At 37.5% G+C, this 15,471-nt stretch overlaps 1 protein-coding gene across 5 annotated transcripts in view; it reads right to left on the minus strand.

Annotated features, from left to right (window-relative positions):
* The window catches only part of aak1a (AP2 associated kinase 1a), a 90,123-nt gene that overhangs the window by 56,063 nt on the left and 18,589 nt on the right, over nt 1-15,471 (minus strand). For all 5 annotated transcript variants that reach the window (XM_056463076.1, XM_056463075.1, XM_056463074.1 and 2 more), the window contains exons 2-4: nt 7,195-7,313; nt 1,388-1,496; nt 683-825 (exon numbers count right to left, since the gene is read on the minus strand). In XM_056463076.1, the coding sequence (XP_056319051.1) occupies nt 683-825; nt 1,388-1,496; nt 7,195-7,313 (371 nt within the window). The remainder of the gene's footprint in view (nt 1-682; nt 826-1,387; nt 1,497-7,194; nt 7,314-15,471) is intronic.

The following is a 15,471-nucleotide window of genomic DNA, read 5'->3' on the forward strand; positions in this document are numbered from 1 at the left end:
TCATCAGACCAGGCAATGTTTTTCCAATCTTCTGTTGCTCAATTATGGTGAGTTTGTGCGAATTGTAGCCTCAGTTTCCTGTTCTAAGCTGACAGGAGTGACACCCGGTGTAGTCTTCTGCTGCTGTAGCCCATCCGCCTCAAGGTTGGACGTGTTGTGTGTTCAGAGATGCTTTTCTGCAGACCTCGGTTGTAACAAGTTGTTATTTGAGTTACTGTTCCCTTTCTATCAGCTGGAGCCAGTCTGGCCATTCTCCTCTGACCTCTGGCATCAACAAGGCATTTGCGCCCACAGAACTTCTGCTCACTGGATATTTTCTTTTTTTCTGAGCATTCTCTGTAAATCCTAGAGACCCTTGTGCGTCAAAATCCCAGTAGATCAGTAGATTTGCATTAACAAGCAGTTGGACAGGTGTACCTAATAAAGTGGTCGGTGAGTGCATGTATGTACTGAATGTATAACATTAAATGAAGCAAATGTAAATAATAAACATCATATATAAATATTAAGTTTCATATTGAATGAATAAAAGGTGCAACATAACAAAATAATTTTACATTTTTAGGTGTAATTCATAAAAAAAAGTCATATAGACTCTGGAAAAACATGAAGGTGAATAAACAATAACAGAACTTTCCTTCTTGAAAAAAAATTGAATACTGATAGCCTGGAAAACACATACTTTGAGGTCCCGGTGGATGATGGGAGTTTTGCACTGATGCAGTCGAGCGACGGCTTCACATGTGTCACAGAAGATCTGCAGCACTTCTGACTCACTGAAGCCCGTCTGCAAACGCTGGTTCATCAGGTTCACAACCTGCCCACCTGCATTAGTAGAGAACAGAAAATTCTTGGAACATTAGTACCAAATCTAATCTGAAATGTAAATCACATTTCATCTCAGTGTCTAAATGAACCAGAAGCTGTACTATTTCATATTGTGACGCAGTTCCTAGAGAAGGAATATCAAAAGAGAAAAGGGTGGGCGTGGCTTGTTTTTTCTACTGTGACCTGAGTGGATGTAGTAAACTAGGCATTTCAATTGGAAAAGATTGGGAAAAAGGTTCGGGGAGAGTTATTACAACCTAACAGACTCCTCCTGCTCACAATTTCTGTTTGTTGTCAAAACTGACAGTTAGAGGGGCGTGGTTAAGTATTTTAGCCCCGCCCAATACCTCAGACAGACGTAATCTGATAATTTAACTGAAAACAAACAGGAAGAGCTTTTTTCAGATTTTAATTAAGAATCACAAGAGCAAACTATTTGATGCGTCACAATAAATTTCAAATGACATGAATTGTTCACCACAAAACTAGCAATGTGAGCTAACAAAATATATGTTAGCTTTGATTTCATCTGTAGTTTAAGCCAGAAGTACATACAGACCTCTACAGAAGTCCATCAGTATGAGAACTTCCCAAACGTCGCCTGATCCCACCGCTGTGATGCTGGAGTCCAGGAAGCCTACTATGTTTTTGTTCCCCACGAGGTCTCTCTGTTGAAGAAATTAGCATTGTATGGAATTAGCAGGATCGACCAATCTATCTATCCATCCATCCAACACCTATTTATTGTTATTAGCAAGAATAATCTATCTATCCATCCATCCATCCATCCATCCATCCATCCATCCCCTATTTACTGTTTTTAGAAGGAATAATCTATCCATCCATTTATCCATCGGACGATAACAGTTTTCAAGGTATACCGCGGTTTGGAAAAGTCAAGGTTCTAATGCAGCCAAAATTTTCTGCTATACCGTTCCTAAGGAATGTGTAAGATTTTTTTATTACGTTTGTTTTTTTGTTTACTTTTTTAGGACGACAGTATCTCCAGCAGAACACATGAAAAGATGCTGTTTTAAAATGTAAAGAAATCTGTATTTTTGAAACTAATGAAGACAGCAGAAGTCAATGATTCATTTGAATTATTTAGCCTGACATGTTTACTGTTTCAAAATATTATAAATGTTTCTCAAAATAAAATATATTATGTTCAAAAGGGGGAAAACGTTTAGTTTTTTACCCAGACATTTAAAAAGTACTAATTTAAAAAAGTAAAAATGGCTTCGTCACTGCAGATATTTAAGTCTAATTTAAAGACTTTTCTATTTTCCAGGTCATTTGAAGCATAAGTCCCTTCCTCTGGGGGCTAACGCTTTCGTTTTTAATCCTGTTTAATGTGGTCAACTGTGGTAGCATCTCTTAACTAGGCAGAATAATTTAAAGGGTCAATTATGTTTTTATTTGTAGGCATTGAAACCAAACTATTTCTGTATAATCTATTTTACATTTTCTATGCTATCTTTTAAATTACATTATTGCTGTTTTCTTTATTATGTCTGTACTGTTTGTCTGTTTCCTCTCTGTAAAGCACTTTGTGCAGCATTGTGACCGTTTGGAGATGTGCTATATGAATAAACCGAACATGAACTTGAACTTATTTAGAGCAGTGATCATGATACCGTGAAACCATGATATTTTTATCCAAGGTTATCATACCATCAGAATCTTATACCGGCCCATTCCTACTATCCATCCCTCCATCCATCCATCTATCCATCCATCAATCTGTGGCCTATTTATAGTTATTAGCAGGAATAATCAATCGATCAATTAACCTGTTAATCTATCCATCCATCCATCGATCCATAAATCCGTGGCCTATTTATTGTTATTAGCAGGAATAATCAATTAATCAATAGATCAATCAACCTGTCAATCTATCCATCCATCCATCTATCACCACGTCAGGTTTTAAATGTGATAAATATTAATTTAAATATGAATAAATACGATTTTTCAATTCATTCATTTTCCTTTGGCTTAGTCTCTTATTTATCAAGGGTCACCACAGCGGAATGAACCACCATCTATTCCAGAATATGTATTACACAGCGGATGCCCTTCCAGCTGCAACTCAGTAATGGGAAACACAAATACACGCTCACATTCACAAACACACGCTCAAACTACTACAAACTTAGTTTACTAATTTAGCGACCTTCTTGCTGTGAGGCGACAGTACTTATGCCTGGTTCGAGTCCCAGCTGGGTCAGTTGGAGTTTGCATTTCTGTGTGGAGTTTGCAAGTTCTCCCCATGTTGGCAGGGGTTTCCTCTGGGTACTCGGGTTTCACCCACAGTCCAAAAGACATGCGCTATAGGTGAATTGAATAAACTAAATAGGCCATAGTGTATGAGTGTGAATGTGAGAGTGTATGGGTGTTTCACAGTACTGGGTTGCAGCTGGAAGGGCATCCGCTGTGTAAAACAAATGCTAAATAAGTTGGCAGTTCATTCCGCTGTGGCGACCCCTGAGGAATAAAAAGACTAATTCAAAGGAAAATGAAAAATGTAAACTGAAACCTTTTTTAACAACACCATTCAAAGTGTTTTCATTATAAAAATCCCTTTCACATTTTAATAAAATATGTTTTATGCTGAGAGCAGCTTGACAGTAATCACATGTTAGTGGTGCATCATTATTCAATAACTGCAAATGAGTCAACCTAGAGTGACCAATTCAGCATCTGGTATAAACGATCTGTATAAGCCTGGTCTCAAAATTATCATTTGAAAAGTGTCTTTCGTGCATCTTTAGGTTGATTTCATGTAGTTGATTATTTATGCAGCCGTTCCATTCATCTATTAATGAATGGGTCATATTTTACCCCAAACCAGTCGTCGATCCCAGTTGTTAAAGCAACAAATAATAACTTCTAGTTGATCATTTGGAAAAGTGGCAGAAGGTACATTTTTCTGATGAATCATCTGTTGAACGACATCTCAATCATTACTGTAGAAGACCTTTTGGAACTTTATACAGAAATCAGTCAAGTTTGGTGAAGGAAAAATCATGTTTTGGGGTTTAGGGTTCAGTATGAGGGATGGCAACATCAACAGTCTGAGGTATCAAGACATTTGTGCTGCCCATTACATTCCAAACAACAGGAGAGGACAAATTCTTCAGCAGGATAGTTCTCCTTCTCATACTTCAGCCTCCACATCAAAGTTCCTAAAAGCAAAGTAGGTCAAGGTGTTCCAGGATTGGCCTGCCCAGTCACCAGACATAAACATTATCGAGCATGTCTGGGGTAAGATGGAGGAGGCACTGAAGATGAATCCAAAGAATCTTGATGTACTCTGGGAGTCCTGCAAGAACACTTTCTTTGCCATTCCAGATGACTTTATTAATAAGTGATTTGAGTCATTGCAGAGATGTATGGATGCAGTCCTCCAAGCTCATGGGAGTCATACACAATATTCATTCTTTTTCCACTGCAGCATGACTTTATATTCTATACTGGACATTATTTCTGTTAAGTGAAAAGACTTTTGTCGAAGTCAGACCTTACTATCCCAATTAAATAATTAAAAATAAGAAAGAAAGAAAAAAAAAAAAAAAAAAAAAAAAAAAATTCGAGGCATGATCATATTTTATTCTGGTAAAATAAGTGTAATCTATGTAGAGGCCTTTGCCCTTCATATAAGCCACTTCTGATACCAAATGATCAACTAGAAGACAAGATATTATTTGTTGTTCCTAAAACTTGGATAGGCGACAAGACCTAAAATATGTAATAAACACTGTTAAAGATTGTATATTTATAATTTACTTCAGAGTGTGTGTAACTGGAACTGCTACTACTAAAAAACAACCACTAAATTACATTGAAAAAACAAAAAGCATCCAATTAATACTTAATATGCACTCAACCAAATTACCTCATTAAACTACTGAAATCACTACGAAATGTAATTTTCTCTACTAATTCAATTAGTGGACAAATAAATAATTGATTAATGTCAGGGGCTTTTTTTAGAACCTCTAACTATTGGGCGAAATGTGAAAGCGCACTTTGTTTTCAGATCGTTTGCTAAAAGCTCAGACAATGGGCCTTTGAGGCGACTAAGTCAATGCTAGTTTTTAAATGAAATAGCTTAGCTGTTCAATGTCCTTTCACATCAACTCATTCTTTCACAAATCTGAAATGCCCCTTGTTAGTGGTCTATTTAAGAGTGCGCCGTGAGCAGCTGCTCATTTGGAAACAGCAAGACACTTTGTGAAGCTAAAACAAGTGCTGACATTTTCCCCTCTTCTATTTAGTAAGGCTCACAGCGAAGTACACTGGATCTCCGTTCGAAACTCTGTCCCGGAGGACATGAGTGGCCTTTACCGGCACTGTACTGTCCTCTTCACCGTATTTACAGCAAGACATGCAAACTGAGGAACAGTAGACTTAAAATCCATTTAAGACTGTGCATTGCTCGCTTGTAAAGGGCTTATCTTAAATGTATTAAGAGGAACTAAATTAAAAGGACAAAAGAGGATGGTAAAAACACACAGAATTGTAAAAGAATAGTGTACTGAAAAAACATGTAACCATAAGTCACATTAGAGATGTGCATCTCATGTGAATATGAACCGTATGTCTTTTTTCAGTGCAATGGATGCATCATAGGACTGGTTGTGTTTGCATGCAGCAAAAGAAAGAGTCTGTCTGATGTAAGAATTGTGTTAGTACAGAAAATGATCACGTTAACTGAATAAACGGGGCTACACCACAGCAAATGGATGGACGGACTGATGGATAGACAGAACAATAAATTGATGGACAGAACAATAAATTGATAATTGAGCAATGACAAAACAATGGATGGATGGATGGATGGATGGATGGATGGATAGACGAACAGACAGACAGAACAATGGATGGATGGATAGATGATAGAATGGATGAATAGATAGATGTATAAAACAATGAAGAGACGTACGGAAGGATGGATGGAACAATAAATGGATGGATTGAAGGACAGAACAACAAATGGATGGATTGAAGGATGTATGGCCAGAACAACAAATGGATGGACGGAACGGATAGATGAATGGATGGACTGACAGTCAGACACAACAATAGCTGGATGGATGGATGGATGGATAGACGAAACAATGAAGGGACGGACAGATGGATGGATGGAACGACAAATGGATGGATTGAAGGATAGAACAATAAATAGATGGGTTGAAGGATGGATGGCCAGAACAACAAATGAATGGATGGATGGATGGATGGATGGATGGATGGATGGATGGATGGACAGACGGACAGAACAATAAACTGATGGATGGATGGATGGATGGATGGATAGAAGGACAGACAGAACAGTAAATTGATGGATGGGCAGATGGATGGACAGAACAATAAATTAATGGATGGAAAGAAAAATAAATTGATGGATGATTGGATGGATGAATAGACAGAAAAATAAAATGATGGATGGATGGACAGAACATGAAATGGATGGATGGATAAATGGATGACAGAAATATAAATAACAAAAGGATGGATGGAACAACAAATGGTTGGATTGAAAGTCAGAACAACAAATGGATGTATGGATGGATGAATGGATGGATAGATGGATGAACAGAACAACAAATGGATGGACAGAACAACAAATGAATGGATGGATGGACAGAACAACAAATGGATGGATGGATGGACAGAACAACAAATTGATTGATGGATGGATGGAACAACAACTGGATGGATGGATGGATGGATGGACAGAACATCAAAAGCATGGATGAATGGACAGATCAACAAATGGATGGATGGATAGATAGATGGATGGACGGAACAACAAATGGATGGATGGATGGATGGATGGATGGATGGATGGATAGAACATGAAATGGATGGATGGATGGATAAATGGATGACAGAAATATAAATAACAAATGGATGGATGGAACAACAAATGGTTGGATTGAAAGTAAGAACAACAAATGGATGTATGAATAGATGTATGAATTGATGAATGGATGGATGAACAGAACAACAAATGGATGGATGGATGGACAGAACAACAAATGGATGGATAGATAGATGGATGGATGGACGAAACGACAAATGGATGGATGGATAAATAGATCAATTAATTGATAGACTATCCTAAAATGGTCATCATTTTCCCTCCTGTGAAAGTGCTTGGACCCTGATAACTTCTGCTTGCCTTGAGGTAATGTCTAGCTAATTTATAATGCAACTTATAATAGACTCACTGTATGAAACGCCGAATCCCCTGCAAAGCCAGCATATTTGGCGTCATGCTCAACCAGCTGAGCGGCAGGATGATTTTTTATTAAATAGCGCAAGGCATGTAAAGAACCATGTAAGGAAAAGTCTCACCATAATCTGGATCTCCATCTTGCATACTTCAAGGTCATGCTCATTGTTGACATACATTCTCTTCAGTGCACAGCGGACGCCCTGATGAGTCCTCACCAGAAACACGATAGCAAAACCACCTGCAGAAAGACAAACCAACAGTCTGAAAATCTTTAAACAGTTGAGCTACTGAGAGCTTACATGCACAGAGAGGCAAATCGATCTCATTAGTGATTCAACAAATGTAACACAGTATCTCCAGGAACACAGACAAGCTTTGTCCAGGGAAATAAGGAGGTATTGAACAGTTCGGGCCCTTTCTGCTATCAGACAACCGTCAGGAGACACAAGCAGATTATAGACAGGTTAATCTCGGTTTAATTATGTCATGTTTGACTGTTAAAGTAAGTCAAAGGCTACATAAAAACTTTGCCTGTGCAAACAAAAACAAAAAAAAGGAAATGATGAATGAATTGGTGGTGCCTGGCAAAGCAAGCATCATTGATTGCTCATACTTTGGCAAAGCAATTATACATTATCTATTTATGAACAAAATAATATATTTATGCAAGTTCCTCCTTAAATATATTACAGATTCAGAACAAAAATAAAAATTATTATCTTCTTCCCTTCTCAATTTTGACTTCCCTCCATGCAAGCCTGAGAACAAAGTCAAAACTGCGGGACACAAATTCACATTTGTTTTAGTTTTGCACAATTATCAGCTTACATCCCACAATTGTAAATGTATAGCTCACAAATCTGAGAATAAAACTCATTATTGTAATTAATAAACTGCCAATTATTTTATGCAATATTTATTAACATTTGAATTCAATAGAAATATCATAATAGTAATAATAATAATAAATTAACAATAAAATAATCACTGATAAAGCATTCCTTTATTTTCAAATATTTGATATTTGGCTTTTTTTATATATTTGGGCGGGGGCTTTTCTCAGTATATTCATAACCATTTGCTTTTGTATAATGCTATAATTATTATTAGCAGTTTTATTTATTATATGCATATTTATATTTGTTTTAATAAAAACAAGTTTAGATTTGTCCATCTGTCGGGTTTTGGACCATTTGGGGCATAAGAACAGGACGTGTGTTTGGATATAACTCAGTTTTTTTACCACACTTCATTATTATTGTTCATTTATTCAGTTGCTGGAAATTAGAGCTGAATTTAGAAAACAAATCTTTCAGTTGAACAAACTAAACTAAATATGTAGGTTAATGGATGTCTTCAGTGGAGTGAGTTTCAAACCTTTCCTTATCCACGCAAGTAGAGTAAAGAGTAACGTAAATAAAAAGTAAAGAGGCCGAATGGAGGAGGCTCGATCTTTATCCTTGCGCTGCAGATGGTCTGTTTAACTGTTTTCTTGCTAGTGAAGCGTTCAGTTTATCCACTTACAATGTCGCCATGTAAATAGCAAATGTGCCATGGTGTGACACAACTGATTCTTAAAGGGAATGTGAGATGAGACTATGATTGGTTTAATGCACGTTATGCTCAAAACACATCCAATAACTAATTAAGAGCATAAGCACAACCCTGTTAGACCATGTGCCAGGGCGCAAAGCATAGTTTTCTGTCCTTAAAATAGGGAATTCCTAATAATAAAGCGGATTGGACATGCCCTTAGATTTTGCACCTAGATCGTTAAAATAGAGCCCAAAATGTAAAAATGGATTGCATAAAACCAAGATGATGGTGACTAAAATGTCTTGCAAATAATGGCAAAACCTTTTCCCTAATATCTTTTGCATGAGGATGAAGTCATACAGACACTAAATTTAAATAATTCAGAAACAATATGGCTGACTTTGTCATATTTCTAAAAATAAAAATAAAAAGGTAGATTAGAGTAACTGCTGCTGGTAAGACCAAATGTTCCATCTCTCTGTTAAAAGTTTTATTAAAAAAGAAAGTTAAAAAAACCCAGCATATTACTAAACTAATGTTGAACTGGTTAGTCAACTGTGTGTTTGCCCGCAGGCTAATCAGTTGTGTAAAATTTAACCTGCAGATTAGCAACGTAACAACAGACCACAGACATTTTTTCTACCATCTGACACCAAAGTTACACTGTGGCAACAATCTGACTTTCCTTACTGAGACAATGTAAATATGCAGACACAGCAGAACATTGGTCATCAGGTTACACATCAGTTGGCTAAGAAGAACTCTGATATCTCTATGGGAAAGTGGTAGAAGCCTAGAGTACGGAAACCTGAAGACGCGGAAGATCATATTGAGACTAACAATGAACTTTATTGTTTGAAAGCTAAATTGGCTACATCACCGTTTCATGGTCAGAAGTCACTGAAGTGCAAACCTTTTTCTGAGGTATATATAGTACTGTACAAAAGTCCTAAGCACTATACCAGCTTTGTTGGCCAAAGACTTCGGCACAATATATAATCAATCAGTCTCTTTATTAAAAACAAACTATATAGGAATAAAAATATAGGAAATATGTACAAAAAAACAACAACAACAGCACAACATTTCCACTTCATACTAAAGTCTATGTTTAATGTGGCTTCCCTTGGCACCAAGCCCAATATGAACTGTTTAGTTGTACTCATGTCATTTAGTTCTAATCATGTCACATAATCCGAAATAATGTGCTGTGTGATATCAGATTTCTTTTAGCACTTTCCAGAGTTCTTCTTTAGGTAATATTCAGGTCTGAACCCTGTGGAGGCCATTTCATGACCAAAATAAGATTTCACTGCAATTAGCGGATCATTATCATGCTGAAAATGAAAACTATCACCGTTGAAGTCCCAATTTCATCAATTCAGACAATACTACCAACAACAATGGTAGAAATGCAGCTCAAACCAGGACATTATCCAACATTGTCTTTGACTTAAGCCAAAATAATTCAAACTCTAACCTGACCTAACCCCTATCAAGACAAACCATACATAGTTTTTAAAATTGTTGCAAATTTATTACAAATAAAAATAAAAAAAAATCACATGTACATCAGCATTGACAGCATTTGCCGCAAAGCTCTAAATAGAGCTCAGGTACATTCTGTTTCCACTGATCATTCTTGAGATGTTTCAACAGCTTCATTAGAGTTCACCTGTGGTAAATTCGGTTGATTGGACATGATTTGAAAAAGCATACACCGGTCTATATAAGGTCCCAGGGTTGACAGTGCATGTCAACGCACAAACCAAGCATGAAGCGCTCAGGTACTAAAGCTTTAACATTACCTTTAACATATTAAATGTACATGCTAAATGACTGATATGTGTTGGTTTTTAGCCTAAAGTTAAATTTCAAATGGTTTATTTTATTGTCAAGATCTGAGGTGAACTATCTGCTGCTGCTTTCAGTAGTATGGCAATAAACGTCATGTGAAATGGCATTCAAACTCACATTATTATCATTTAACACTGAATAAAGCACATGAGATGTACCTGAGGTGATCAGTTTATCCTGTTGTTCAGCTGCAAGAAATAGAAGCCGTTTCTAAAAAAACTCAAAAACTCATTTTAATATAGAAATATATCTTCTATAATGTGCCGTTGCTTTTAGTTAGATCATGGTTTAAATCACCCTTTAGGCTTGACAGTCCGGCACACTGTTGTTGGTGTCATCAATCTAGCAACCTGCGCTTGTGTTTGTTTTGAACCAGGTGTGCAATACCTATTTCAACCACTGGGTGTCGAACTTGCATGCTGCACCTTTAACTAAACTAATTACAGCAGAGTAAAAATCCATCTCTATTAAAATACCCAGAGTAGAACCCCCAAATCAGCTACACAATATTCATTGCATCTTACCTAAACATAAAAATCAACTATTTTTAATAAACAAATTATTTTGAAGAAAATGAGTGTGTGATGGATGAAATAAAAAGTAGAGTTTTGCATATTATAACAAACTAAAGTTTGAATAGAATGAGTTTAAAATCCAAAAATAATACACAAAAGTTTAGTTTCAACACACACTCAAACATATTTGCGGGAATAATTACAGTATGTGTGCCACAAATATCTTTAACAGCCACCACATGTCTTCAGACTTAAAGACAGCAACACCCAGCTTCATATAAACCAATCAGGACGAAGGTTTTTCGTTCTGCTACCAAAAGCTGATTCAATTCAAGTTTACTTGTATAACGCTTTTCACATTAATGCTTTCAAATCAATTGCTACATGAAACTCTATATGCCCACATACAGTGTGTACAACTCTGTACACACCCTGATCCCTCCGTCCAAGGTTTTCTTTTGTACATAAAAGCTGATTCAATCAGATAAACGTGCATGTAAACGCACGGAAAATGCCAATTACTTCCAAAATAACAAACCACGCCTGTGAACTCACTGCAAACCACACACACAAGCACACTGCCTTCGGATGAGGTGGGGTGTAGTCGTAAGTAAACTGAGAATGTGATTATGTAAGGGTCTATAAATACCACCCCACTATCTTGTTTACAATGGTGCTCACAAAGAGTCTCTAAGAGGATGGACTGAGCTTTACTGTACTCTAAACTGGAGCATCTTTCAAAAGTACTCCACATCACATTACACGTGCTGGAAGAAGCCGGCAATTTGCAATTTTTTATTTGCAAAAAAAAAAAAAAAAAGTAAATCTGGTTGATTAAACATTGTAGTACACATTTGAGGACAGAACCTGCTATGAACAACCCATAATATCAAAACAAATGATTTTTGCTGCTTGTTCAAACTACTTATTAAAAATGATTCTAAAGTTTTTTAAAGTTTGTCATAAATAGTTTCTTGAAATTGGTATAAAGGTTTTACGAAACCATATGAAATCAACTTTAATACAAAATGCACCGTGGGTTCTATGGTTATCAACTGCATGTAAAAAAGATGTTAAAGGGATAGTTCACCCAAAACTGAAAACATTGCTTGTTTTAAACCTTTATGGGTTTATTTTTTCCTGTTAAACACGAGATATGAATTAAGCAAATGTTTGTTTATGACCACTTTTGGCCATAAACTGAATTTTATTTAAAAGTCATGATGTACACAACATTCTCTGGACTTGCTGCATGCCTGATACCAATATTTTAACAGTTAATAAAAAAAACTAAATTAATCACTTTTTGGTTATCTGATATTAGGCAGGGATATATACATTAACCGGCCACTTTATTAGGTACACCTGTCCAACTGCTTGTTAATGCAAATTTCTAATCAGCCAATCACATGGCAGCAACTCAATTCATTTAGGCAAGTAGACATGGTCAAGATGATCTGCTGTAGTTCAAACCGAGCATCAGGTCTGAGTATTTCAGAAACTGCTGATCTACTGGGATTTTCACGTACAACTATCTCTAGGGTTTACAGAGAATGGTCCGAAAAAGGGAAAATATCCAGTAAGCGGCAGTTTTGTGGGTGCAAATTCCTTGTTGATGCCAGAGGTCAGAGGAGAATGGCCAGACTGGTTGGAGCTGATAGAAAGGCAACAGTAACTCAAATAAGCACTCATTACAACAGAGGTCTGCAGAAGAGCATCTCTGAATGCACAACACGTCCAACCTTGAGGCGGATGGGCTACAGCAGCAGAAGACCACACCGGGTGCCACTCCTGTCAGCTAAGAACAGGAAACTGGGAGCCGAAAGCCGCTTCGCAAGACGTTAAACTTAACAAGCAGATAGTGAGCAAATATTCATTTTGGGTGAATTGTCCCTTTAAAAGACCTACAAAATAACCACTCTTCATGACCCATTAAATTCCAGCCAGATAAAATCTAGAGACAATCAAAATCTGCAGAAAAAAAAAACACAGCTCATTCTTTGAAAACACCATTCATTTCTGTTTCTGTGCCATCTCTATTGTGATGTGACCCTGTGTCCCAGCATGCACTACTCCGGTTTCTTCCCTGCGAGTCTCATGTGTCATTTCTGCATTGTGGAGTTTTACAGCGGTCCAAAGATAAAATTACAGCTATGTTTCCAGTGCTCAAGGGCAAATGATGACTCTTTTGATCAACATCCTTCTCTTCTGATCCAAATCATTAATTTTCCTTTGGCTTAGTGCCTTTATTTATCATGGGTCACCACAGCGGAATGAACCAAAAATTTGTCCAGTATACGTTTTACACAACGGATGCCCTTCCAGCCGCAACCCAGTACCGGGAAACACCCATACACACTCACATTCACACACATACACTACAGCCAATTTAGTTTATTCAATTCACCTATAGTGCATGTCTTTGGACTGTGGGGGAAACCAGAGCACCCGGAGGAAACCGACAAGGAGAACCTGCAAACTCCACACAGAAATGCCAACTGATCAAGCTAGAACTCGAACCAGCTACCTTCTTGCTGTGAGATGACAGTGCTAACCACTGAGCCACAATGTTGCCCTAATCCAATTTAGCTCTCACAACAATGGTGATCATTTGCGATCTCCAGCAGTTGATAATCTCCCACAGACATGGTGGTTTCACCTGATTTGTTGACGAATGGATTGCGGGTCCATTTCTTGGCAGTTCGTGGGTCCTTCACTGGGCACTTTCCAAAGACGTCTGTTTCTTACTCATTTTGCTGCTTGTGGATTAATTTTGGCCGCTCAGGTGATACAGATTATACTGAGAGAACACTGTCAATTTTAAAAAATAAAAGATTTTTCAAAATAAAAGATCGTTCAGACTCAGATAATAAATAAATCGGAAATAATTAACGATTTCTTATGCGGCCTGCTACCAATTGATCTACGGACCGTTACCTTCCCTCGACTGGGTGGTTGAGGACCACTGGCATAAAGGATCATGTGGTCAAATGCGTTTACCAAGCAACAAATGAGCTTGCTGAACTAGCACATGATTGTTATGTGAGAAAATTCAACAAAACAATAGTTAGTTATATTTCGCCGTACCAAAACGAATGGATTATGATGTGATGGATTTTTCATTCATTATTGCTTTTGTTTCACAGTGACATAAAGAAATCGACTCAGCATAAAGGTCTGGATGTAATCTGAACACAAATGGTGACCTATTTAAACAGTTTTAATACCATGATAAAACAGAGCCTTTGTAGCAGGAATAGATGGACTAATTACATCCTAAAACTAACCAATCTCAGTGTAAAAGCAAAATAATGATACAGTCACTGTTCTTTAGTTATTTTCCAACTACTGAAATTTTGGCTCCAAATATTAGGTGTAATGATATTGACCCTCCTCTACTAGTGGATTACTCTTACTAAATACAGTGCATCCAGAAAGTATTCATAGCGCTTCGCTTTTTCCACATTTTTTATGCTACTGCCTTATTCTAAAATGGATTAAATTCATTTACTTCCTTAACATTCTCCACACAATACCCCATAATGACAATGTGAAAAAGATTTTTGAAATTGTCACAAATTTATCACAAATAAAAGAGCTGCAAAATCACATGTACATAAGTATTCATAGCCTTCGCCGTGAAGCTCTAAATTGAGCTCAGGTACATTCTGTTTCCACTGATCATTCTTGAGATGTTTCAGCAGCTTCATTGGAGCTCACCTGTGGTCAATTTAGTTGATTGGACATTTGAAAAGGCATGAAAAAGGCATACACCGGTCTATATAAGGTCCCATGGTTGACAGTGTATGTCAAAGCACAAACCAAGCATGAAGACCAAGGAATTGTCTGTAGACCTCCGAGACAGGACTGTCTAGAAGCACAAGGCTGGGGAAGGTTACAGAAAAGTTTCTGCTGCTCTGAAAGTTCCAATGAGCACAGTGGCCTCCATCATCCATAAGTGGAAGATGTTTGAAATCCAAAAATCCTACTCTTCCTGAAGATGGCCGGCCATCGGGGTGATCGGGGGAGAAGGGCCTTAGTCAGGGAGGTGGTCAATAACACGATGGTCACTCTGTCTGAGCTCCAGCGTTCTTCTGTGGAGAGTGGAGAACCTTACAGAAGGACAACCATCTGTGCAGCAATCCACCAATCAGGCCTGTATGGTAGAGGGGCCAGACGGAAGCCACTCCCTACTTGGAATTTGCCAAAAGGCATCTAAAGGACTCTCAGACCATAAGAAACTAAATTCTCTGGTCTGATGAGACTAAAATTGAACTCTTTGGAGTGTACGCCAGGTGTTACGTTTGGAGAAAACCAGGCACTGCTCATCACCAGGCTAATACCATCCCTACAGTGAAGCATGGTGAAGACAGCATCACGCTGTGGGGATGTTTTCAGCAGCAGGAACTGGAAGACTAGTCAGGATAGAGGGAAAGATGAACGCAGCAATGTACAGAAACATCCTGAATGAAAACCTGCTTCAGAGTG

This window comes from Danio aesculapii, chromosome 8, assembly GCF_903798145.1.
Source record: "Danio aesculapii chromosome 8, fDanAes4.1, whole genome shotgun sequence".
NCBI lineage: Eukaryota > Metazoa > Chordata > Actinopteri > Cypriniformes > Danionidae > Danio > Danio aesculapii.